General features: G+C 41.4%; 1 protein-coding gene and 1 long non-coding RNA gene across 2 annotated transcripts; one reads left to right on the forward strand and one right to left on the reverse strand.

Moving 5' to 3' along the window:
* The first annotated feature begins 850 nt into the window (after positions 1-850).
* Positions 851-21,379, forward strand: LOC107835545 (uncharacterized). Its single transcript, XR_001661327.1, has 2 exons — positions 851-1,392; positions 21,110-21,379. It is a non-coding gene; the product is annotated as an uncharacterized LOC107835545 (long non-coding RNA).
* klf5a (Kruppel like factor 5a) lies at positions 16,426-27,020 on the reverse strand. The gene is made up of 4 exons (XM_007545390.2): positions 26,435-27,020; positions 24,539-25,577; positions 23,380-23,439; positions 16,426-18,762 (listed from the first exon to the last, which is right to left on the reverse strand). Exons 1-4 carry the CDS (start codon positions 26,846-26,848, stop codon positions 18,584-18,586), a joined length of 1,692 nt encoding a protein of 563 aa, XP_007545452.2. The 5' UTR covers positions 26,849-27,020; the 3' UTR covers positions 16,426-18,583.
* Between the last annotated feature and the right edge of the window lie 192 nt (positions 27,021-27,212).

Raw genomic sequence — 27,212 nt, forward strand, 5'->3', positions numbered from 1 at the left:
CATCATTTTTTTTTTCTTTTTGAGTGGACAATTCTCCTTTCAGTTCTACTCCTTTCAAAGCATATATTATTCACAGGGGTCTTTGTAAACCAGGGTTGCTTGGCAACATATTCAAAGGGTGGAAAAAGGGCAGTTTTTGAAGTTCTTTTTCTTTTAAATAAAATGTTATCAGCCCCAGCTGCAAAAAGAGAGCGGAGCAGCATCGAGTGACCCTCCTATTCACCGTGATGCACCGAGATGCGGCTTTTTCACGTTTTGCTTCATAATGGGGCTTCTTTGTGTTGCAGCCAATGTACATGAAAAACATGCAGCCTTTATGTTTTCTGGGTTGTGTACAGAAATCTCTTTCAGTCTTCCTATGCTGCTCATTCTATTTGACAGCCATTTATTGGATATTTCAATAGCCCCTGCTCTTCTGTTGTCTCTTTGGGAAATACAAGACAATGGAAATGACTGAAAAGCTGAAGCTTTTTACAAACTAGAGAAAACATTTGGTATTTTGAGGACAACAAAGACAAAGAATGCCTTTCTAATTCAACAGACTTTTAGATTTTGAAACCAGTGCCATCGTATCTTATCCTCACCATGTATGTCTAATTATGTATAGTGTGATAATACGTTCAATGTAGCAATTTTATTTGCAGTCACAAATAGTCTATATCCTAAATATTCCAATGAAATTCCACTGGAAGTGAACGCGGGCCACATTTGACCTACTAATGGAAGCTTGGATTAAAAACACCAAATACTAACTTTTGAAAAAGCCACGACAGGCTCGCTAAAATATTGAAATGATGCAATACCAATAAAACATTTTTAGGTAAATAGCTGAAACATGAAATAGCTGCAACTTTGTGTTTAAAAGATACTGCGTGAAAACAACCTCACCAGGTCATTTTGACCTATTTATTTAAAGGTTTTCGGGGTTAAATTACAGCTTTGGAAGCAACTGGTTTCCCTCACAAAGCTGCAGAGCTGAAGCAAATTCTTTTGTATGTAATGTGAAAGTGGACCGGCAGAGGGCAGCAAATCCTAATTTCCTCTTCTTTTCTCCCAGTCAGTCTATTGATCCCGACTGAGGTTAAACTGATTATAACTGGCCTGAGCATTACAGTGAGACTGTAACTGGATTATTTTCCTGCCTTATTGATGACATGCTCAATAACAGACTGTCCAGCGAAGCTCCTAGAAACTGGAGATAACTTAACCTCCAGGAAAGAAAGGCAATAATAACTTAACAATAATAATTATAGTAATAATAATAATAATAATGTCTTGTTTTTCCATCTTCAAAGCTGAAGAAGCTTTCAAAGAAAATATTATTCCTGCCCCCAACAGAGAGTGGTAGAGACAGTGTGTGTGATATAGAGAGAGAGAGAGAGAGAGAGAGAGGTGGTGAGGACTGAAGCAGACTCTCCCATGCCTGAAAGCAAGAATCACAATGATTTGTACAGAACTGAGAGGCCTATGGTGAAGTTACACAATGAAAAGATCAGAGGAGCCGACTGGCAGCTCGTCTCTGGGGTTCAAACAACCACAAACAGCTCCTGAGAAGAACAGGCAAACAGGAGAAGTCGGACCGGAGGAGGTCACCTCCAGGAGAAGCGACTGCAGCAGCACGCAGACCTGTAACAACAAGCCTTATTGATCTGCAGCCCTGGCTTTAATCGCCTCATCCCGCTTTGGGGACACCGTAGCGTCGATGATGACGATGTTGGTCTTTCACAGTAAAACAAGCAGAACGGGAGACCGACAGACCGTGACACTTTCGAAGAAAGACAGGAACTAAGCCTGTACGGGAGTAAGAAGCAAACACGTTAAACTTTGACTTTCTACAAATAGAGACGCAAACATTAAAAATCCTGCTTTAAGAAAATCTACCACATGTACCCTTAATTCGTAAAACTGTCAAAAGCTAATCCTTTATGCATAGACGACTTTATTATAAATTTACTTCATTTATAATTGGTGTGTTCTTTCTTAATCTCAGGCTCCCAAATATGAGGAAAAAAAAACAGGAAATTCTGATTCAGTAAAGCGAGGATTGAACATCATGTTCACCAAAATGAAGACAAGAGGGCAGAAATGGATGCAAGACGAGTTAAAGTTCAGAAAATTCCAGTTTTATTTAAAGGATTCTTAGTTGAAAAAGACAAGAATCGACATGCGAAACCAAGGAGAGCATCTCTATGTGATAACGCGCTACAGTTTTGCACTGAACAAAGCATTAAAATATATACTTACATAGTTCATGACCCCAGCTTATAGCATGCTCTTCTAGAAATCAAGGTTGTGTGAAAATGAATTCATAGAAGCCAGTAAAGATGAACACGTTTTCTAACAACTAAACACATAAATAAATATATTCAGTCAAGCATTTTGAAAGTCCAGACTCCTGTTGTCAACTGCGGCTCAATCGTTTGTCTCAAGTCCCAAAAGCAGAGGTTTCAGCAGCATGAATCATGAGTCCTTTTTTTTTTTTAAAGCGTTTGACTTTCAACCAATGTTTTGCCTGTTTAACGAACCTTGATGACTCGTCATCTTAAACAGATGTCAATACTTTTTCCTACCAAATCCCATTCTCTCTGCTGTCTTTCTTTAGCTTCACAAAAGTTTTCACTATGACACAATCAAAGAGCCCTGACTGGTATCAGAAGACATTAAACCAAGGTCAAACATTTATTTTCTGCGTCGTTAAACGTAACGAAGTGAAAGAAATCGAGACTGTTATATAGGAAAACCCTCAGACGCCGAACGCTTGAACCGCTGTGATGGGGAATGATAAAAAAAAGAAGAAAAAAAAAGAAGAGAGGTTTCATTTGTGGGCTTTGCAATCTCATCAGAATAGCAGGTTTTGTTTTGTTTTTTTTTAGTTTTTTCAAAGACCTTTTTGGTAACCTGTTATTTTCAGCTATTCCAGTCTGTTTTCTCAGCTGGCCACACCTCTCACCTGTTCTTTGTTTCCAGTAACTTGTTCTCTTGATGAGTTTTTAAACCACTTGTTTTTCTTCCCTACTTCTCAGATTTTATGTTCTTGTTCTTAAGAATTTCCTAAGAACAGATTATTTTAGTTCGGTCTGTCAGCCTTTCTTTGTTTTTGTTTTTGTTTGTTTGTTTGTTTTTTCAGGATTGAAACCTGAACATTCAATTAAATTTAAGCTTTCCAGGAATACGAAATTGACATGAGTTAAATTGTGACAGTAACCAATTATTTGTCATCTTGGTGTAAAAGACAGGAGAAAACTTTTGTTGTTGGTGGTGGTTTTTCCACTATTATTATTTTTGTTGTTTTCAAGAACAAGAATTTAATTGGATATCACTTGGTTTTCAAATTGGTGAATACCAACAAAAGCATTGAATTATTATTTCCTTGAAATGTCTTCCTTTCTAATTCTGTTACCGTGACAACCAGCAGTTTGTTGTTTCGTTTATATAGTAAAAAGTCATCAGAGAAATGCATGACTTATTTTAGCAGCATGATCCGAGGCTTAAAACTGAAAAAAAGAAGAAAATGGTAAAAAAAAAAAAAAAAGTAATATATAAAAATATATCTTTCTAGATATTGACATCTAAATAAATATAGATATCTAGATATTTTTGATTGGTTACTTTCGACTTTCTAATTGTGTCAAACGAGGAAGCAGTGTATTTGAAGTGTGACTTTAAAATACATCCATTGTTACTCCAGCTAGCTCAAATGTGACGGTTAGCCTATCAGACGTTTCCAAAGCCGTGACATCATCTGGGATTCCCTATATTGTCAAGTATGTAAACATCTGAATAAATAACTAAATCTGTGACATATTCTAATCTTATTTTTGTGAATTTGGCAAATAGAAGTAACTTAGGTCATCCTATGTAATCTAAAAGAAGAGAAGTTTACCCGGGTTTAACTTACGTTGGTGAGGAAAAAATGTTCTTGGGTGCATCAAAACTTCTGGTTTCAACTGTGGACGGATCACAGAGAGATGATGGATTGGTTTTTAAATCCTTTGTTGTAAATAAACATTTGAAAAGGTGACGTGCCAAAATATTAGGCTCTCCTTTCACTTTGACATCCGGTGCACCTAATTGCGATCAGAAAGCATAAACCTCTGATAGAAAGTGCTACAGTCACTCAAATCCAGTTTGTTCATATGTGAAAATGAAGCTGTTGAAGTTTACATCTGAGTCTCTTTAATAGCCAGGGGAAAGACTTGAACATTTATGTTCACAGGCTCTCACCATCTGATCCCAAATAAGTTTGAGTTTTTTGGCATTCCCAAAATTCTTGAAGATGTAAAAGATTTGTCCATAAATTTAACCTACTGGGGTCCCTGTATAAACATCTCCCCATACTCTTGAAATCTTTATTTGCAATTTGCCTTTTCCACAACACAACTCACTACTCTTTGGCGGTCTATCGTGTGAAATCCCAATAAAATACGTGGAAAGTTTGTGATTTTAATAAGAAAAAACTTGAAAAAATACCAAGTGTTTGAATAAATTTGGACATCAGGAAGAGCCTATATATGTTTTTTTTTTTTTTTTCCCAACCTTATATACACGAATTAAAAAAAAATCCCAATCAGCTCCATACGGCAAACTCCCTCTTTGGGGACCCAAACTTACCAATTCAACGAATTCAGCTCAAGCGCAATAAATCTAACGCCTACTGTGAGTCCTGACAGATCATGAAACATTAGTCATCTGAAATATAAAAGTGGCCTAACAATGGAGTTTCGTGAGAGAATGCTTTGCCAAGTTTATAACCTCTGTCTCCACAATGTCTGGAGTCTCCACCCTTCTTATGTGCAACGTTTGACACACTCTTTTAATCAAGCACTTAACCTTCACACTCGCTCACGCGCGTGCGTGCGTGCACAAACACACACCTTCTCTGTACGTGTTAAACATGTAATCATCGGTCTAGTGATTATATTTATAGTTTTCTTTTAATACGGAGGCTTTTGCTTTGATATACCTGGAGGTTTGCGTCTTGTTATCGCCTGTTTAGAGACTCGGCTCTGAAGAATCCGGTTTTAGAGGGAGGCAAAGCAACATGAGAAAAAAACAGAACAAAAAACAAAACACTTTCTATTACTGTGACTTTTTTTTTCTCCCGTTGGTCATATATTTTATCTGTCAAAGAAAGGGCTGGATCCTAGACGATGTGGAATGATTAACCAAAGTTGTCGTGTTTTTTTATTATTATTATTCTTTCACATCCCCGCAACGACAAGGCTATACGTGAAGAATTGTTTGGAAAATGTCAGCCACTCATTTTGACGTGAAATATGGTTTCGCTTGGCCAGGAGAGAGGGCCTGTCCAGATAAGGGTGGACTTTTGACACCGGCTAATTAGGTCCTTCTTATAAGCTGTTCTTTGCACAAAGGTGTGGAGAAACTCTCAGCGGGCGTCACGCAGTCGCTTTCCAGTCCCGTGGCATGAGAGAGCGTTAGAGAGGGGATCTGACACCGAGCTGCCATCTTTCCCAGATGCTACGCCGTGACTCACACGTCGGTTTTCAGAGACAGCGGCTTTTGGGAGTTGTTCTCAGCCGGTTTTTGCACGTGTAGGTTTTTGTCCGTTCTTGTTCCCAACACAAACGCATCTTAAGCTCGGTCAGACTGGATGGAGAGCGTCTGAGAACAACTATTTTTGGGTTTTAGCCACAAATTCCCAATTAGATGTAGGTCTGAGGTTTGCTGGGCTACTGCAACGTGTGTGAGGTCCGGCTGAAAATTCAGGGCCCCGTCATCCTGCTAAAAGGTGAACTTTCATCCTAGACCCTATTTTTTTTATTAATTTTATTATTTTTTTTGTCGATTCTTACATGTTTTATTCATGGTCTGACTTGTATTTAGCTCTATCCGTCCTCTTACTCTGAACACCTTCCCTGATTAAGAAAAGCAGCCGCACATTATGCTACCACCGCCATGTTCTACTGAAATGTTCAATAATGACTTTCCTCTTCCTGAAATAACAGATTTGTGTTTTGCCAAACAATGTTGTCCTGTGGAAAGTAATTTGTCATTAGATAGCTATAAAGCTAGCTAGCTACATAGCTAGCTAGATCTAGCTAGCTACATAGATCTAGCTAGCTACATAGCTAGCTAGATCTAGCTAGCTACTTAGATCTAGCTAGCTACATAGCTAGCTAGATCTAGCTAGCTACATAGCTAGCTAGATAGAAAGACAGATAGGAGGAAAGAAACAATAGCTCACAGATGCTGTGTGCGCTGAACGATCGTCTTCTCTCCCACTCAGGTCAGATGTGAACAACAGACCCGGGTCAGGACCGCACAGATTAAACCATTATGATGTTAGTAGGACTCCAGGGTGGAATCATGGCCAACAGTTATGAATACCAGGTTTCATACAATTTACTTCAAATGACGCACAGCTGCAAAAAAAAAAAAAGTGAGGGGAAGAAAGAAGCTCATCACATGTGTGATCCTCCGCTTTTCTGTGCAATTGTGTGCTTGATTAGTTGCGTTCACCAACTTTGTGTAGGTGTTAGGGGATATTTTGGCAGCATCAGGGGGATTCAGGCATCAGAGAGCCTCTCATCATATAATATGATAATCTGAAGGAAGGAGGGGAAGAGAGTTAATGAGAAACACTGGCTGTCCGTCTCTGAGAACTCCACAACCTGCTAGACATGTTTAGTTGTTAAACAAACTTAAAGTGATTAGTTAAAGTGGATAGTATCTGGTCAGACAGGTTAGGGCAAGCTTTTAATTAGGCAACAGCCAAAAAGAATGATCGTCTTTTAATTTAGCTGGCAGAGTACACATCTCGGTGTGTGTGTGTGTGTGTGTGTATTTATGTGAGCGTGGTGCACTATTTCCCACGTCTATCAGTTTGATTTTTGCATGTTAACGTGTCTTCAAAAAGACACTGATCTAAATATTTCTAACTGTTAGTGAGAGTGTCTTCTTGGGCATTTTGTAGTCTCAGACAAGTAGCTGGTCTGGTGAATGTAAGACTTTTAAAAAAGTACATTCTTGGACTGGAAATTTATGAGTAAAAAAAAAAAAAACATTTTAATACAGTGGATTTAATACTCTGTAAATCTATGTAATGCAGCAGCACCAAGGTCTAAAAACAAGACTTTTGTCTGACGTGAGGAGCAGGTTACCCTGATTGATGTATTGCACGATGTACCCAAACTTTTCATGAAGGTCACATTTGTTCAGATAAGTATCAGTTGTTTAAACACAACCTATGGTATAGACTAGAGCCTGTAGTATAAAATTAGTGAGAAATGCCCATTGAGCTACTTGAGAGCAAAAACATAGATAGAAGGCAGATCATCATGGAGAAATTGAGTTGGTAAGAAATCCAAATGGCAGGTAGGAGGTTAGCGTTAGCTGGTTCTTAGCAATGATTTGGGTTAAATCAGCAGAAAAAAATTTAGCTTAGAACTAAAGTTTAAACCAAACAAGTTATGGTCTAGTCGAAGTTAGAAAGTAACTTTAGTGGCAAAACTGAAAAATTTCTCACAAAACAATTCTAAACCCTTTTTCTGTTTCTTTGTGAAATTATAGAAAGCAGAACAGACTGAAATCCCTTCTACTATCTATTATTTATTCAGCCTCTGTTTTACCAGAAAGTCCTTTGAGACAAAATCTATTTTTGTGTATTAATACACACAAGTGCGTACAAGCAGCTGGTGTTTTTTTGAGACAGGTGGGAGTTTCATCAGCGTTGTCTCAAATGCAACACTGCATGTTTTAAACACTCTTCCACAACACTAAGCGATCCGTTTTTACACAAGCTTTATTTCATTGGAAATGAAATGGAGAAGTTTGATTTATTTAGATGAATACAATGACTTTCTCTGTGTCAGTGCAAAGATCTTGGCTTGACTTTGCTTTCTCGTGGAGCTTCTTCATAGGGCGGAAAAGTTACTCGTCTTTCAATTGATGGATCATTACAAGATCCATCAATCTTGTAATGATGGATGCCTTGGAAGCTCGACTCGTTCGACAGCAGATTGTTTCCAGCCTTGCGTTACTTTTGTTCTTCATCTAATATTTTGAATTCACTCTTTTAAGTGAAGCATTTTGTTTTCCTATTTGACTTTTTTACCATGTGCTATTGTGTTCACATTCACAAGGCAAAACTGAAAGTACTTTCACTCTAGAGTTTGCTTTTTTTCCCCGAACTGCATCAAAAACAAAATGACAAAGTGGTATATAAAATCTAAAAATATATAAATGCTATTTTTTTTTTTTACTGAATGAAAAGGAAAACAAAAAGGCAAACTGGACTTTCGAATTTACAGGTTTAGTTTATGTTATCATAACTGTCATCAGTGAAGATCATTTGAGCTGTCAGTAACATCATATTTTTTCCCTTTGTGAGTTTAAATAGACTGGTATGAGGATGTGAAGTCAACAGATAAACAGAAGAGTCTTTCCTACTGTCAACACCAAGATCCTTGTTTAACTTCCTCCGAGTCTTCAGTGAAGTTTCTATGCCTGCAAATTAATGAACGCCGACGCACAGAAATATTCTCCAGGTTGACCTCATACGAACTTAATGAATAATTTCAATGAAAAGAAACGTTAACTTTGTGGTAGAAGAACTCCTCACTCCTTCGATGCAGACACGGCGGCTGTCTTGACTAAAGCTCCTCTACCATCCGTATTCATCAGCATCATTTTGGATCAAGACTCACGTTTATCACTTAGCAAATAATTAATTCATCAAATACTTAACACTTCTAGAGGAACTAATTACGCGGCGGTAGAAAACGTACTCGTCTTTCAACTCTGCCCAGAAATGGTGGATACCTGGAAACCCAACCTGTTCGACAGCAAGTTGCTTTTCAGCCTCGGTTAATGCGTTTCTTCTGCTCATGATCTGATGCACTTTTTGAAGTGAAGCGGGGTTTTTTTTTGTTTTGTTTTGTTATTTGTATCTCTTGCCATTGTGTTCATGTTCACAGTGGCAAAACTGAATGCACTTTCAGTCGATAACTGATCTCTTTCCTGGACTGCTCAACTGCATCAAAGTAAAATTACAAGTGGTATATAAGATAAAAAAAATATTCACATTCTATTTTAAGGGTTTTTTTTTTTTTACGATTCAATAAAAAAAAAGAAAAACAAATCAGAAACCACATCTGAAATCTTCGTTTAATTACCGTTTGACCTGTCATCCCTGCAAATAATGCAAGCTGTATGGAAGGACTTTCTTTTTTTTTTCCCCCTCATGTGTTTAGACAGATTGGTATGAGGATGTAAAGCGTACAGACAAACTGATGTTTTTGTTAAATTCACATGCGGGGAAAAGATCCAGAGAGTAGTATGCAGATATGCACAAGTCTGCAAACTATTTATTAAAATGAAACCAAAATGCTCACACTCATCACCAGCAACGAATAAATAATTTATTGTTTGTCAACGAATAAATAATTTGTTTGTCTGCTCACAAATCAACCGCTTCTAAATCGGCACCATCAGGGATGACTGAAATGTGTCACTACCCATTTGGGCAAACCAAATTCCTTTTGGGTAAAGGTCAAATGAAACAAAGACCGAGTAATTTAGAGACAATGACTGGATGATAGTCCGGAGGAACGCAGTCTAAGAACTAAGTGTAAGAACACGGAACTTTCTCCACAGCATGGTGGTGGCAGTATCATGCTTAGGGTCTGTACAACTGCCAGCTGTACTGCTGTATCGTGCAAACAGGATAAAACGATGAAGAAAGGTTCACCTAAAATCAGCCGCTTAGATGATTGAAACTCAGGCACGGCTATAGGTCGTCCAAACTCACAAACTAAAACGTCTATTAGATTTGCTAGGCAAACACTGAGCTTCTGGAATGACCCCTACCTCAAAACCCTTAAGCTTATCCTTAAAAAACAGGGTCTTTACTGGGATTCAAGCACTTTGAATGAGCTCTACCTTTGCTGCTGGGAAGAGTTCTCCAATATCCAGTCAGAAATATGCCAGAGTTTTCCTCTGCACATGGTTTTGCTGCTGCACCATCTTACGAAGCGACATAATTCCAAATTCAAGTGCAGGTGGTATGTATAAATTTGAATCAGCACATATAAAACTGACCTTGTGCAAGAGGGAGAAGATCCACAAGAAACTCAAGCTCGTGCACCCAATTCTAGCCTTTAAACATCATCGAAGTATTTTTAGAATCGTACGCACCGCCAGCACGAATCCATACACCGTAGACGAGTGTTTTTCAACCCTGGTTCCTCGCTGCCCTGCATGTTTTAGGCATTTCCCCCTGCTTCGGCACACATGATTTCAATTGATGGCTGATTAGCAGGCTTTTGCTGAATTGCGATCATCTGAACGGGGTGTGTTGAGGCAGGGAAACATCTGCAACATGCAGGTCAGGTCATGCAGACCTTGAGGACCAGACCTGGGAAACGCTGCTGTAGATCAAGCAGAAAACATGTGTGTTCATTACGTTTTTACTTGTGCTATTTGTGTAAACGTAGACGCAACACCTGGTGTTGTCATTTTAATGACACCTTACGTAAGGAAGCGTTCCCTTCCTTACGTAAGGGAACGCTTAAACTGATTTAAGTGCAAAATTGAAAAAAGGAGGTTGATTTGAGTTGCCAAATGCTATTTGACTCAAAATAGACACAGGCGTTGGAGCTGATGTTCTGCCTTATGGAGACGAAACTGTTGTGCAGAATAGTTAGAACTCAGTTGCTGCAACGTCTCTGTCATTTCATCACCACCATGCGTGAATGCTCGGCATAATGAGCTTACATGCTGCGCTGGGATTTCTCTAAACGTGTTGCCGTGCTTTATGACTTAGCATCTCTTCCTTGGCTTCCATTCGTGTTTTGTGAAACGTTTCTACTGTACTGCTTCAGGCCTGAAGTTATATGCTTGCTTGCTTGCTGCTGGTTGTTCTTTTCCACTTTGGAACCTTTCCAAATGAGACACGACTGTTCAGTTATTTTCCAAACGTCCCGTGATAAACTTTAACATTTTACACACTAACCGGGAGCTGTAAAGTCTGATCTACGGCTCTAGAGTATCTCTTCGATGTTGTTTGCTCGCCGTGAAGTTGGTGGGATGTCCACGTCTTGAAAGCTGGAGGAAGTGTGGTTTTATTGGTGGTGGGTGTTTTTTTTTTTATTTATTTTTTTTACTCGAATTTATCTGGAAATATCCCAATAGCTAAATGAAGATTTACTCACAGTTTAGTTGAATATTAGTTTGATTAGCAACACCTGACTGCTACGCCTGCTCTTGTTTTCTACAGAAGCAGTAAGGATCTACTTTTTCTTTATTTTTTGTTCAAGGTTTTGTTGACTAAATGATTTAGTCATTTCAAGTTGCATTTGCCTAATCATTTGATAACAGAGGAATATCTTGAGCTTAGCTTCGTTGCACTGTTATTTATTATTTTCTGACTACAGAGATTTACAACTAAAAGACAAAAATAAAAGAAGTTAGTAAAACAGAATAAAACAGTAAAAAAAATAAAACCAGGAAATAACCTCATGACTGTTAAGAGGCTAACTAAAGTGATTATTTTTCTTATTTTATTGATGTGAATTATCTTCATCTCGGTTCATTTTACATGCCCAATTTTCTGTTTTCATGCTGAACAACTAATCAGGATTTCATTCCTCCCCCCCTTGCACTATGTTCACGCAGAGGCTGATCTTAAGCAGCGTCCTTCAGAACGTCTGAGCTGTCACAGAAATTAAATTTCCATTGATAACCACTGAGCCGTGTCTGAAGCAGCTGCCCGTCTGGTTCTCTACGATAGACTGTGAAAAAGCATGGGGGGTGGTGGGGGGTCACATTCGGAGAGACGCAGAAAATCTGCAATCACGACTTGTTTCATAACTCCTTACTAATGCGACGTCGGATACACAAGTGAAGATTGGGAGAGAAAAACAGTGCACATCAACTGTAAAGCTTAAATAACTACAAGAATATGTTTACATTTATTTTAAAGGTACCAAAACTGAAAAATAAACTGGAAGGGCGGTAACCAGGCTTATGGTTGCCCTTTCCAACAGACATGATTGCTAAACTAGCAGTAAATCTACATAAAGCTCATAACTCGGGTGATTATTTTTAAAAAACCTCCTACATACAATAAGCATTTAGTAATGCTGAATCATACATTTCTGAAGCATACTTTCCTCCACCGAGATGAAGTGGAAAGAAAAACGGGAAAGCATATGTTATGAACTTCAGTAAATTGCAACAAAATTGTAATGTAAGGTAAGCCGGCCCAAGGGATGTGCAATCTAAGCAGCATCTTAGAGTCTTCAAAGGTCCAGGATGTACACGAAACTTCCCAGCTTCGAATTTACAAGTACGTACTTATTGTTCCAATTGAAAAATTATTCCAAAAATTTCCAAAGAATTGACATTTCTTTTAAACTTTCAAAAATATTGTTGATTCCTTGAAAGAATCAAATTGCATTGGATTGTGCAGTGAAGAAAAATCCCATTCCACGGTGTAGTCAAAGTAATTGTTCAGTCGAGCTTGTACAACTTAAAAGTTGCTTTAGATGTCCCGTTGGTGGCCAGAGGTTGTGGTCTTATAGCTCCAAAATCACATTCTCTTCAGGACCCCAAACAAGCTTCGGGCCGCCTCTGACTGCAAATAACGTATTTATGACATTCCATAGCTGCAGCCGACTACAGCTATGGAACAAGCAAGCTTCCAGTTATGCAAAAGTATGACTAACTAAACAATGATCACATGCTCCATCACCTCTGTCCTCTGAAACCATGAAGAATGTGAGAAAACAAGTCGCAGAGCTTCTGTGTTTGGTCGGGGAGTTGTTCACTACAGTCCAGCTGGTTACAGTGAACAAACTGCTGTGATTAGAGAGGCTGTGGAAACTGGAGATATGTTTTATTTTTATTATTTTTTTTCTTCTTCTTTTTCCTTTCCAATGAATCAAGATCAGAACCTGCAAGGAAGAGTACGAAAGCGAAAGGTTTTTTGTGATATCCTCTGATGCCTGTTACACAGGTTCAAAGATGTCTGACTGATGCCAGAGAAACTCCAGTGGTTCTTCTTTGGATCTATTTTACATGTGGTGGGGAGTATCTATGACCTACGGTGACTTACTGTCAGGACTTGGGATTTGTGTCTAAATAAATGAATTATTACCAGAATGTTCGCTTTTAACGGTCCTTTACCAGGAAATTTGCTGATTCACATGCTGCTTTATGGTGCTTTGTACTCATCATTTCAACATTAGTCACTGAGTGTGTGGCTGTACCTCCCTAACAACTGATAATATGCTTCGGCGTAGGCTTCAAACAACAACTACAACAACAAAAAAATAATAAATTGTGAGAAATATGTGAAGTCAACTAAACATTCGGTACTGTGCAAAAGTTTTAAACCCCTCCTTGTTTGTTTCTACTTTGCCTCCAATGAGCCTGACTTTTTATTGGAAGTCTTTTAAAACCGGTCTCAAGCTCTGCTTCTACTGTCTTTCTTGAGTTATTAAAGCTTTTTCTTTTGGACTTTGACCACCATTTCAATCATTTTGCCTGGAATCTGTCAACGGAGAACAGCATGTTGTGCAATGTGTGCCGAAATAAGTATAGAAATTACTTGAAGGGGTGAGGCCTAAGCAGGAGTCACAGAGGATCTTGCACGAGACTCAAGACACATCATAATTTAGCTCATCGGCAGGTGTGTGCCAAGCTTTCAGCCGACAGCTCTGAGAATCACTGTAATGACGCTCCACCAGTAATTAATAGTACATTTTTTACAGCTTCAACTAAAGAAACCCACAGACTCCGTGGGTAAAGTAGTGGTCTTGCAATCGGAAAGTTGTAGGTTCGATTCCAGCTTCCTCCTGCCACATGTCCCTTCCCCACCTCCCCCTGGGAAAGGCACTTAACTTTATCCACCGGTGTGTTTGTGAGTGCGAATGTGACTCTAGTGTGAGTGGTCAAAAATGATTGCAAAAGCGCTACATAAGTTCAGTCCATTCACAAAATATTATTTCCATTCTAGAAATAATCTGGTACTGGAATGGACGTACGTAAAGAAAGCCCGCTTATAGCATCATGAAGACATTCGGAAGAAGCCAAATGGTAAAAACGCCATAAATTAAGTAACATATTCATTAAACACAAACAGTAACAGTGAAGTCCAATGTAGGATGATTGTCAAGCATTCATATAGAATAACTAAAGACTCCAGCTTCGATTATGCTTAATACTTAAGCGTTTTCAAGAAACCATCAGTGTCACCTTTAGACACCACTTTTATTTTATTTTATTTTTTATTTTTTTAATAAAAATGTCTTGCGGTGAACCCTTCATCTTTGATGTTATCCTTCGCTGTGAGCTAGCATGTCAGCTGCGGTGGTATCTCTCCCATCTCTGACAACAACATGTTCTATTCTGAGAAAATTGGGAAGAGTTGATCTTGGACGGAGCCGCGCATGATGCGAGTGCGCGCCGGTGTCTGTCCGCTCCCTCCCCGCGGTCACTCTGTTGGTCCTCCGAGTGGGTGGTCTGCTTCAAGAGAGGTGCGCTGGAAACTTTATACCAGCATGCACACTCACAAACACACTCACAAAAAGGATAGGAGGTGAGGAGGGGGGGACTGGGAATCACACCAACGCAGCACAGCAGAGGGTGGAGCAGGCAGAAGCCTTCTTCCAGATGTGCGACATTAATTTAGCTGATCCAAAAACATGAACCGGTAGCTCCCACTCACTCGTCACCGCCGAGCGTGTGTGCGTGTGTATGTGTGTGTGTGACAGTCCTTCTGCTTCTTTTTTTAAACATCAAAGCCTCAAATAAATACCTGCAAACTTCTTTCTTCCTTTCTTTCTTTCTTTCTTTCTTTCTTTCTTTCTTTCTTTCTTTCTTTCTTTCTTTCTTTCTTTCTTTCTGTGAATGAAGATGAGGATGAGGATTTGAGCAGGTTATGAGAACAGCTTCCTCTCTGGCCTACTGAGTAGCGCCGCTGGACTTTTCATGCAATACTTTCCACCGGGAAAGTACTGGGGAGGGGTATGGAGAGAGGAGGGGGCGCGGTGCATGGAAAGACGAGGCAAAGCAGGGGGAGAAAAATGAAATCAAATAAGAAGAAGAAGAAGAGCGGAGGAGGAGATGGAGAGAAGATGTAGGAGGACGGAAGTGGTTTTGATTGGGTCCCTCCAGAGATTCTTTTGTTTGGATTGTTCCGCGTTTCACTTCTCCCCCCCCCACCCCTCTCTTTTTCTCTCTCTCCATCTTCCTCCCTCCTCGCAGACATCTGAGGTAGATTACAACAGAGACCCCGGGTCACATTTATGACTTAAACCAGGAACATATGGTGCCGAGAGCGTGTTTGAACGTCCAGTTCAATGCAGTGGGATTCCCCCCAGTCAGGTCCCCAAGTGGTGCTGGTCAGATTTATTTTCTTGTCCATTGTCTCTTGCTGGGATATCAAAGAGCTATTGTTTGTTCATCAGCAAGGGTACAGCAGGTTACTTACAGGTCCTGGATGAGGGGGTTTGGGGGGAGGAGGGGCTCTGCCTCTCCCCCATATAGCCTTTATCTTTATTTGTTCTGATATATATCTAGCCCCCGTCCTGATCAGTGCTTCCACACTCAAAAAACAAAAAAACAAACAAAAAAAACTTGCTTGTGTTTTAAAAGGTTGTGTGTGTGGTTTTGTATGGTTTGTTTTATTCAAGCCTCGACAAGACTCGTTTTAACACCCCTCGGGCACCTCGCTTTCTGGCTGCACAGCAGGCCCCAGCTTTAATCCGAACCTCATGGAGAAAGCACCGACCCACCGTGCCGTGCGTAGCTCACCTCCGCGATATTTCCACATGGTAGCAGGTTGAGTGAAGAGATACCGGGAAGCGATCGTATCGCAATGATTTCAGGCAGGACAACACATCTGTAAAAGTGTCATTTCACTTTATTAGCATCGGTTTCACTCAGTTGAAGAGAGAAAAGAGAAAAAATAAAATCAACTTTTGTCTTTGGAACGTTTACCATGGAAGAAAACAAACAAACAAAAAAAGCTACAAAAAATAAGTTGTTGGAAGGACAATATATATATATATATAATGGCATTAAAATAGTTTGGACGAGAGAACAAAACTGAGGAGTAAGGCTCAAATATTTTTTGGATGCAGGGCATTTTCCTCTTTTTCTGCCCTATTGTTAACACATTTTTTTAAAAAATGGAACAAAAATGTATTTACAGTGCATTTATTTACATTAAGGCATTTTTTTGCTGGGGTAAAAAACAAACAAAAAAAACAAACACAGTGAATCTGTTATATCCCAGCGTCTACACAATTAAATAAATAGAGAGATTTCCCTTGTTAGAATACAGTGCTATATTATCTTTAAGCTACCTGCAGTGAATGAACAAGTACAGTTATAAAGGCCAAATCACACAATCAAACTCACACCTGGGTGTTTATTAGAGGACAGATTCCCTCCCCCCCCCCTTCTTAAGCTTATGTTCTGTAAATAAAGTAATCCATTAAGACCAGACATCTATAAACAAAAGCTACCCAAATTTATTTAATTAAAAAACGGTCCCGTTTTGTTTTTATTAGTTAGTAAAAAAAGAAGGTACAGTAGGTCTTAATGGATCATGGAGTTGTGGTTTCCACGATTGTACATTGCCAAAGTAGAACAAAAGCAGAGATGCACCGAGAAATCAGCTATTAAGGCCGATTTTCTGCTTGATCGTCAGGTCGGAAACTCAAAAATATTCTCCCCATCAGTGAACACACGGCATGTCAGCAAAAAAAAAAAAAACCAGGCTGCACTGACAGCAGCACCTTTCAGTGTATCTGCAGCAACATCGAGCTGCGAGAGAGCGAGAGAGAGCCAGACTTTCTGAGCTTCAACCTCAGTCTGCCGTGCTTTGGTTCTGGTTTTGAAACGTCAAAACCAGAACGTCAAAACGACCAAACTGGGTCGGTAAAAACCCAGTTTGTGGTGTGGTTGCTCTCAATTACAGTGTATGAAGGTGCGCGCGCACCCAGTATGAGACGTCAGCATCTCATAAAGTCAAAGTAACGGCGGGTCAAAGTTTTACAAAACAGATCGAAAAAACTCTGACTGGTGCATCTCTGAACAAAACTGCTGTCAGGGTGCTAATGGCGGCAAGAGGAAGACGTTTATCTAAATGGAGCTATGTGTAAAATATTCAAGTTCTTTAAGTTCAAAAACGTAGCAAATCTGTCCTCTAACAGAGCACGTGTCCAAGTTTGAAGGCCTGATGGAGCCCTGTTGCTATTTATCTTCGTACAGATTAAAAAAAAATTTAAAAAAGGCTAAAACCTCCTTGGAGAAAGAGACAGACTGTCACTTTAGTACAAAAGCTCCACGCCGTTTCAGGATGTCTCAAGTGTTCAGAGCTGAGCTGTTATATTACAATGGAGATGATCAGCTCTCGGATATTAAAGTTTCTCGTTTCCCTCTCCCCGTACTGAGTTCAGAGATTTTTTTGTTTTTTTAAAAACAGAACAGGAACCAAAAACAGCACCATGTGTGTTTAAAAGAACCGCCTACACTAATCACAGCTCTGGCAGAACAGGAACACATTTAACCACAGAAGGAGGCACTTCATAGGGGTGTTGATGATGAAGATTAGACTTTGGTTAAAATGCAAAAAAAAAAAAAATAAAAAAAAATAAAAGATTAAAAAAAATAAAAGTTGGATGGCACAATCTGCACAGAAATGAAATTCTGAAGATGCTTAATTCAAGCTTGTGCATAAATACAGCTGCTTCTGTTTTAACAGAGTCAGGTCTGCTTACATTTCTCCGGCTGGACATCCATCAAAAACCCATTCTAAATAATTGATCACCTAATGGCTGCTCTTTACAATCCACCCATGTCCCTATGTTACTCAGCCATCTGCAGATTTCCTCTCTATAAAACGAAAAACAATTCAGTCTTGCCATCTCTACCTTCCTCTCATGTTTTTTTTTCCTTCTTCTTCTTCTTCTATGCTTCATCTTCTTTGTCTCAGGAGAATAAATGCGTTCAATGTTTAATATCCGGACAGCGATGACTGGCGTGGCATGTCCAGTTGTGATAATGAACGTTTTGTTGGTGCATGATATACACGATCAGTTCTAGTGCAAACCGAAGGACTTGGTTAAAAAAAATAAAATAATATAAAACCTGGATATTCCAGCTATTTAAACAAACATACCAATGAGTAAACAAAAGATGTTCTTGAATTAAGAAGTTCTACATTACAACAAAGACAGACAATGTTTTTTTTTTCTTTCCAGTCACACAAAGTCCAAATGGACCGGAAAACGTGAAGGAGCTACCATTTTCTTTACGCTATGGAGCTTTTATATTATTTTTTCTTTTGTTCTTGTCCAAAGAAATTTTCATCACACCTTGTGACGGTGTTAAACCAAACATTTTTCTTGGCCACTGTTCTCTTCCTTAGCTATCATACAATAGTATCGATCGATGGCAGCACCGGGAGGAGCTGGGACGTCAGTAAAGCTGCTTGGCATCGCGCAGCCGCTTAACACTGTAGCTGTCGGACTCAAGCCGAGCGCTTTACGTGAGCTTCAGGACGAGGGCACTCGCAGCACGACCGTGGCACGCGTGCATAAAAACGTGGCTAGTTCTGGTGCCTCTTCATGTGCAGCGCGAGGTGGTCGGACCTGGAGAAGGAGCGGGAGCAGACGGTGCACTGGAAGGGCTTGGCCCCCGTGTGCTTCCGGTAGTGGCGCGTGAGCTCGTCGGATCGAGCGAAGCGCCAGTCACAGCTGTCCCACGTGCACCTGTACGGCTTCTCACCTGCAACGAAGGAGGAGGAGGGAAAGGAGGAGGAGGGAGTCTTAGTGAGTTCAGATAACATCAGTGTCGACCTGAACGTCTTAACATTTTCGCAAACTGTTCAAGTGAGGGGTCGCACGTACTGATGACAGTGATATACTTTTTTTGAAAACACAAGTTAAATCCTTCGAGTGATTCACACAGTCAGGTGGAGAAACTGGGAAAACAGGCTTCGCTGACAATTCCAGTTGTCTGACAGCATATACAGTCATAACACTGTCACTCACAGGCATTTATCAAGCACTCCAACACCAGTGCTGCGCAAGTTTCCCACAGATACTCCTCTGTATTGTCTACCACTACTTCTGGCACGTCTTTGATGGGTTTAGGCCGTTTGTCACTTATTCATTCCACGCCTCTGGCTGCAGGCGCTTTGCAGAAACCTTGTGTGGCCTCAACCTTTACCCAATCGCTTGTTTCAGTCTCATTGGTCTAAATGTCTTTGTGCATGGTCAAAGCCATGCACATGCTCCTTTTTAAACATTTGCACAATTATTGTTTTTGTTAATCTCGACTGTGAATGTAACATGTGATCTGCTGTGAAGAGTGTTTTTTTTTTTTTCCAATGTAAATTCTAAAAATGTGCTGCAGGTTCTTTGACAGTACCTCTGAATCCATTGGGAAATTGAGAGAATTACCAGATTGTCCCAATTTATGCACCACAGCATTGGTTTCTAACCAAAGAGTTCAACGTAACTCAGATTAAGAAAAAGCACTGCTCGATTATTTTGTAGAGCAAAAATGAAGTTTGAGAAATTAGCTGATTAAGATCTCTGGCCAATTGATTGGTGCATTTCTAATTATTTTTGATGAAACCAATATTATTTAACACAGCTCTCCGTTTAGGCCTCATGCTAACATTCTAGCAGAAAAAGAAAGTGGAAAACAATTGGCCAGAAGAGTCAGGAAAGACAAAGAAAAAAAAAAATAGTGTATAGATGTCATTGATATTTTTGCAGCCAGACCGACTGAAATGTGCTGAAAGTGAAGGACAGAGATGGGAGTGTCATAAGGACCTGCATGACGGCAGATCATATTCATAGATAGTGTGCTAAAACCTTGTGCACACCACAAAAAATAGCCTAATACACCTGAACCGTGTAAGTCTAAAGCCAAACTACAACATTTTTTTCATGCATGATTACCATAAAAATATCAGTTTCACCAAAAACAAAAACAAGAATGCAAATGGCTGATAGAAATGAAAAGTTTCTGTGGAAAGATTTGCATTTTTTTCTGATGTCTGCGTAGCATTCTAACCTTTAGGTTAAAGGTGTTTGTATGTGTGTATGTGTGTGTGTGTGTCTGTGTGTGTGCGGAGGCAGGCTTAAGAAGATTTAGATCTCATTAATAAAAACTTTCCTGACTCAACTGCGCCATTGAGATGGAAGTGAGAAGTTTCTAGTTTTAAGCGTTGAGTCCAGATTGAATTGTACGGCACAGAAGTTAAGCAAGTGGCGTTAAGCGTCTTCGGGTTGCTTCAAACTCTCCAAACAAGCACAACAGGCTGCGAAGTGTTGCTCAAACCACCACAATTAAGCCGCAGCGCGATGAATCACGACGTTGGCACACTAAAGAAACGCATCATTGACACGCACCTGAACGCGGACAACACGAGCAAGAGAGTCGATGAAAGAACGAGCTGGATACACTTTCAGACACATCCACCCTCCCCACACACAAATACAGACCGACACACTCACAATCAGGGTAATGGATGTTGATGGAGATTAGAGTGGGAACTCCCACCGGGGCCCAAACGCATTAGGAATCATTTCATACAGATTACTGACAGGTGCGTGAGGAAGTGTGTGTGTGTGTGTGTGTATGTGTGTGTGTGTGTGTGTGTGTGTGCGTGTGCACTGAAGCATCTGAATCAGAGATGTAGAATGAGCAATAGACAAAGATAGAAATAAATTGTTGGGGGAAGGGGATTTCACAAAGGGTTGAAGGTGGAAGCCATCCAAAAAACAAACAAACAAAAAAAAAAACTAGATGGAAGGATGATTGGATGAACGAAAGGAACTGAGAGAGAGAGAGAAAAGAAAAGGTTGTTGAGAGTGGGGAGGATATATAGCTCGAGCTATGCAACCGTTTACGTGTTGTTCTCTCATCTTGTGGTCTGTAATAACTGAAATAACCACAATCAGCCTGCAGCATGAATGATATAATTGTCGTGTCATGTTCCTAATACTGAAATGCACTTCAGAGACATGCACACACACACATACAGACACGCACACACGCACACCGCCGTTTTGCACAAATCACCCGGATTAATGAGTGGAACTGATTCTGGGTGAGGAAGAGAGAGAGAAAGAGAGAGCTTTTTGTGTGTACTTCCAGATGAGCGAGGAATGCCCAGATATCAACAGAAGCTTTGTTTTGTCAGCTGGAGCGAGGTGGGGCCCAACACCTAAGCACTTGTTTGTTGACTCTGTTCGTCCAGGAAAACCAAATGGTTTGAAACTAAACGTGCGAGGAGGAAACGGATTGAGGAAAACACAGAGACGGAAAGGGGATCGGAGATAAAGGGAAAGTGCATGCGACCAGGATTATTAGAGAGGGGTGGGGGGGGGGACTTAAAACAGGAAGAGCTTTTGGACAACAAAAATTTGTGTACAGTAAAAACTACTATCAATCCACTGCATTTACTCTCACTAACAAATATGAACTGATAAAAACAAAAACAAAAAAAAAAAACAAAAAAACAAAGCTGGGTAAGAAGGCATGGCTTTCCACTGAAGGACTTCACAAAAAAACATTACATAATTAGATAAAACAATCCGGATAATTCTGCTTTGTTCATTTGGGTCAGTGACATCAGAGGCACCAAAAATTGAATAGATCCATGTCATTCCATCCCTCAGTACATCTGTTATACTTTGTGTTACACTCCTTTCACATCTGTTTTGGTCTTGATGCTGTTAAGGCCGTGTGACGCAAAATGACAGATCATGAATCCCGATCAAACCAAAAATAACTAAATGACATCCTGCGGGTAGATTATTATTATTTTTTTATTTTTTTACTTTTTTACTGGATTCATCCCACCCCAATTTTCTCACAATATGACATAAGTAAAAGCAAACTATTTCAAGTCATTGGATGTAACAACTGGCAACTAAACATCCACCAAGTGATGGCAGAAATCTTAAGCTGTGATCAGATTTCTAACTGGTGTGAATGTGGTTTTTACTCCTGTTGCAAATATTCCACCTGACCGGTTTACATGCAGAATCCTCACACAAAGTCATAAAATTATACATTCTACTTGTAATCCGTACTCTGGAAAATCCAGGATATAACAATCGGCATTAAATATAAATTTTTGATCTCATATTGCTTTATTTTGTCATTTAATTTCTAAAAAAAAAAAAAAAACAACAACAACAACGTTTAAGATGCTAATCTAGAAGCATAAATATAAAATGAACGACTGACATAGATGTTTGAAAATCATGGCTTTATAACCACCAATGACTTGGGCAGAAGTATAAGTTTTAATGAGACAAATCAAAAATAAAAAGTCCACCTTGTTATAATTTCAGGCAAAATCTCCTTATTATACATTAAATTTAGAAGGTTTTTAGAATTTTTTTTTTTTATTTTAATTTGGACATTTAAACATTTTTAGAACTTTAAAGTATTTGTTTCTCTCACATCCCGTGTGGACAGAAATGCTGTTGATGGTATTCGCTGTTCTGCAGGTGCATGAATGATGGGTTTAAATAGGAGGACCGTGTTGATAAATCTGTCTGGTGATAGTTTTTGGAAGAATACAGCGGTTCTGAATTAAACACTCCACGCCGACCAAACCGTGTTTTCTTTTTTTGTTTTAAAAACAGGGTGGTTCCATATGATCGCCGAAGATCTTTTAAACCAAAATCTGTCCATTCCAGTCAGCAGGAAACTGAAACAAATCACTTTAGCGTGTTTAACTGTTGCCAGATTTCCTGAAGTGTATGGCGTAAATGTTTTCCCACAGCCACACAAAGTGCAATCAATGGGGAATTGACAACACTGACATGAAACATCTTCAAAACAAATCTGCTTGTTTTTTTTTTTTTTACACCTTACGTGATGTCATCAGAGGCGGGCACGTTGAGAAGCTCGTCTTTCGGAAGGTGGATTTTTTTCTTGATTAGATAACGATTTACAACAAACTACCTTTATAGCAAAAAAAAATACCTGTAAAGGTGACGCACTGCATCTAAAAAGTTTTGTTTTGCAAAAGGAGTTTGACAAGTAGCTTTAATAGCGGCAATAAAAGCAACACCGGCGTTGGGAAAGTGCACTTTATCTGATCTGGTGACGTGAATCTGAGAAAGACGGCACCGCACGTCTAGCCCCGATCACATACTGCTAGAGTCATTCCCCCTCACCCACTGGCAGAAGTGTGGCACTTCCACCTGTTTTGATGGAATAGTATATTGGGGCTGGGGATGTGGAATGAGGATACGCTTACAAACACATGACGAGAAGTCGGCGGTCTGCCTAGCAACACGGTGCCAGCGCGGACACCTGAAACCCGAGCACAGCGGACTGAAAAGCGCATTGATCAGAGGTGCATCTTACCCGTGTGAGTCCTGAGGTGGGCTTTCAGATGGGACGACTTGGTGTAGACCTTCTTGCAGCCTGAGGCAAAGAGATGGAGATAAACAAAAGCAGACAGCTTAGACCAAAATAATCTGCTTGTGTCAGATATGCATTTACCCAATAAACCGAGCTGCGGTATGCAAGAAATTTGAACTAATGAAGACCAGAAGCTGTGTGGAATGAAGCACAGTAAATGCTCCGGAGATCCTCAACAGAGTATCATAGCTCTTTGCTCAAACTCAGTCTATGTGGGATTTAGCTTGTCCCAATAAGCAAAATAATCTGTGAAAAATAATATTTAGAAAGGTCCTGCCCCGCCGTGATTATACTGTACAAGAGTACAACTTAACAGATACTTGTGTGAAAGGTGGATTCGGGGAAATGATGGATGTGTGTCATCTCACTTTTAAAGAAGTTAAGCGTGTACGAACAAGCTACAGGGAGCTCACCGAAGTCCTCCCCCCCTCCCCCGCTCTCTCTCTCCTTTACCTGCTGCCACAGGCTAGTTAACATTTCATGTTCTACAAGTTGCTGCACATCGCACAGCCTGAATGTGTGTGGCTGTTTGTCAGGCAGTTTAAGAAAATACTTTAACCTGAGCAAGCTATCTCAAGCATGCATGCAAATGTCTGTGTGTGTCTGTGTGTAGGGGAAAAAAGATCAAATGACTGCAGGAAACCATCTGTGTAATTAAAACAGCCACAAAAGCACAGGTTCATGCCACAATCATTCCAGCGTTGATTTAGGCTCAACAGTCAGGGTTTCTGGGCTGGTAGTAATACAATCGTTTAGGTTGCGATAATAAATGCAAAGTGTTTTTTTTTTTTTTTTCCCCTGAGCTTATGGTTAAAGAAAATGTACTGGCATTATATTTCAACGACGCCGCTGAAGCAGAGTGCAGGGAAGGCATGGTGACCCCAGAAGTCTGGGACAGAAGTTCAAAAAGCAACGTGTAATTTCAAAAAAATGCAGGGGAGTCTTAAAATGAATCTGGTCGTCATAATGCTGACCTTCCTGACTGGCCAGACGTCAGTCTGGTCTGACCACAGCACCGGGAAAAAGACGAAAACACAATACAGCGGGGGAAACAATCAGCGCGCGCACACGCACAACGTGGAGGGCGTGATGCTCTCCTAACCTGGGTAATCACAGTGGTGGATCCGGCGTTTCTCCAAGTCCGGGTTGTTCCTCCGGTTGTATCGGACGGTCCCGGAGTTCTGCGTCGTGGTCTGGGCTGCGGGGCCCTGGGGGAGGCCCGGAGACGGGCCTTGGACTGGAGTGGGCAGGGCGAAGCCGGCGGGTCCCGGGCCAGGTCCGAGCCCCGGCGTGGCTCCTGCCAACTTGGAGGCGATAGTGGCAGCGTACGAAGGAGGAGGGGACAGGGTGTGGAGCAGCTCCTTCTGTCTGTCGGGGCTGCCCGGCTCGGAGCTGGGCGGGGAGGGAGGCAGGTAGGGCACCTGCTGCTGCAAGTAATGGGAGTGCACCTGAGCATTAGGATGCGCGTACACCCTGCGGTAGCTCGCCTTGGTGCCCTGCTCTTGCTGGGAAGAAGCATGATTTACTGGTAAATTATGGAAAGGTGCATGAACACTGGAATTGTGCTGCATCTGCTGCTGTTGAGTCTCCATCCCATCAATGTGGTGATGATCCAACCCGGCGTTCAGCAGCTGGAAGAGTGAGCCGCTGCCGTCGTGGTGGATGCCTTGCTGCTCGAACTGCGACGGCATTTCCTGTTTGATGAACACCTCTCCTCCCGACTGGGTGAAAACACTCGTGAAGTCCGGTAACCCTGTTAGCGACATGTTTATGGCTGAGGTTTCCAATGCAGCGTTGCTAGGCTCGTGCCCGGATGTGCCACAGCTGCTCGTGAGTGTACCGTCTGGGCAGTGGGGCTGTAGGTGCGGGCCGAAACACGACGAGGCAGCTTCCGTTTTAATCTGGGCCAGGCCGGCGCGGTTCTGGGCCTGAGGGGGCCGCACCTGCTCACACGAGCCCATCCTCAGGTAGGCCACGTCGGGGAGGTAAAGGTTCATGTTGAGGGTGTAGGGAGCCCCGGCGTGGTCTCCGCTAAAGAACTGCTCCGCCGCCGACGTGATGTCTCTATGTGACTTCTGCTGGCCGTCTGTCTGGGGTGGAAAGGCAGGAGGGGAGAGATACCTGTCCATCTCACACTTCACCTGTGGAGAAAACAAACCAAGCGCTTAGAAACAAATTTGAGCACAAAGCTTCCACGAAACTATTCTGAGACAAAAGTTTGGTAGAACAGTCACTGCTGAAGCATTTATCAAGTAGTCATCAATGGGCAGCTGCAACATTCCCTCACTGCCTGCAAAGCTGAACTCAAACACCTACTTGATGAGGCCAACAGTGAAGGATACAACCATGTTTTGGGCATGTTTTTATTATGGCTGCCATTCATAAGTCAGTCTAGTTCAGGTAAAAAGCGCCACCTGGTTATCGTGAAAGTTAGTTAAACCTGACAGCAGAGGATGAAACGGCACCACGAGAGGAAATGGGGGGCTGGAGGGGAACCACCCATGTCTCCCTGTCCGCAGCAGCAGCAGCAGCAGTAGCAGCAGCAGCAGCAGCAGTAGCAGCAGCAGCAGTCTAGGGATGGGCTGCTATTTGAGGCTCCACAACCTACCAGCTGTTACACACACACTTCTCTCCTCTGTTGCACAAGTTTCCTCCTAGCTGGGGACAGAGCCGGCCGGGACATTTCTGTCCGAGTCAGTTGTCGTCACTGTGGTATGATGGTGTGAGTGGACACCAAAGGGAGACCAACAGCTGGTGACCAACTGGCTGGCTGGCTGGCGTAGACAAACATGCGCTGAAGGCGACTTCAGGCGGAGCTGCTGGGTCGCTTACGCCGACACGGTGTAAAAATAATAAAGTGATGACTACAATCAAGATAGCGGAGCCCGGCTCCATTTCCAGGCCAGGAGCGGAGAAACAAAATCTGGGTTCGCTGCCCCCATCTGCCACGCCCATTCAAAGAAACCCATAACATGTGAAGTTGCTCTTGATTCCTTACCTGCGTGTAGTCATTCTGCCCTGCCTTGTCCGCTTCTGAGATTTTACAGTCCAGGCCGAACAGCGCCGAGTCCTCCAGAGAGAAGGCGGCCGGCAGCGCCGCTTTCTGCAGCGGGTAGAACGGGTCCTCCTGCGCGCCGCTCATCGTCAGTGCTGCGGCCATGAAGCTCCGACGCAGGCAGCCCGGATGATCGCTCGTTCTGTTCTGCAGAGAGGAGGATGCTGCTGCTGCCGCTACAGCGCAATGGGGAAGGAGCGCAGCCGGACGAGTTGCAGAGCGTGTGGCGGAGTAATTAATGTGTGCCTGTCGGCAACATCTCCTTCCACTTGTTCCATCCCTCCGGCCCGCAGACAGTTTTCTATCTCTGCGTAGGGCGGAGCGGCCCAGTGTAAATACGGAGCCTGCGCCGCCCATCGAAGCCTTGATTATTCATTCACCGGCCACCGCCCTTCGCTCCATCTAAATACGCTCACAGAAGCGTCCTGGAACGTGCTGGGCCGGCCGGGCAGCCGAAAATGTGGAGGACATTTAATTCTTTTTCACGACAGCAGTAGATACACTTTCCCCGTCTCTCATTTTTGCGTGTACACCCTAAACCTGATCGTCAATTTTTAATTGTGATCGCCTGTGTTAAAATGTATATTTCTCTTTAATCCTACTTTAACAAGCTTGATATAGTATAAAAGTGGATATATTTTAATTCAACCGATAGAAAAACAAAACTAATACACTAAAACTGATATATTCAATTTCTACGTCGCATTTCATCCCTGACACT

The sequence above is a fragment of the Poecilia formosa genome, unplaced genomic scaffold (assembly GCF_000485575.1).
Source record: "Poecilia formosa unplaced genomic scaffold, Poecilia_formosa-5.1.2 Scaffold12, whole genome shotgun sequence".
In the NCBI taxonomy this organism is placed as follows: domain Eukaryota; kingdom Metazoa; phylum Chordata; class Actinopteri; order Cyprinodontiformes; family Poeciliidae; genus Poecilia; species Poecilia formosa.

Coding starts and splice junctions, on each gene's coding strand:
- klf5a (XM_007545390.2), bottom strand. CDS start 26,848: ATGGGCGGCGCAGGCTCCGTATTTACACTGGGCCGCTCCGCCCTACGC. Junction 23,440..24,538: donor CCACCACTGTGATTACCCAG/GTTAGGAGAGCA, acceptor TCTTTGCCTCAG/GCTGCAAGAAGGTCTACACC. Junction 18,763..23,379: donor CCACCTCAGGACTCACACGG/GTAAGATGCACC, acceptor CCTTCGTTGCAG/GTGAGAAGCCGTACAGGTGC.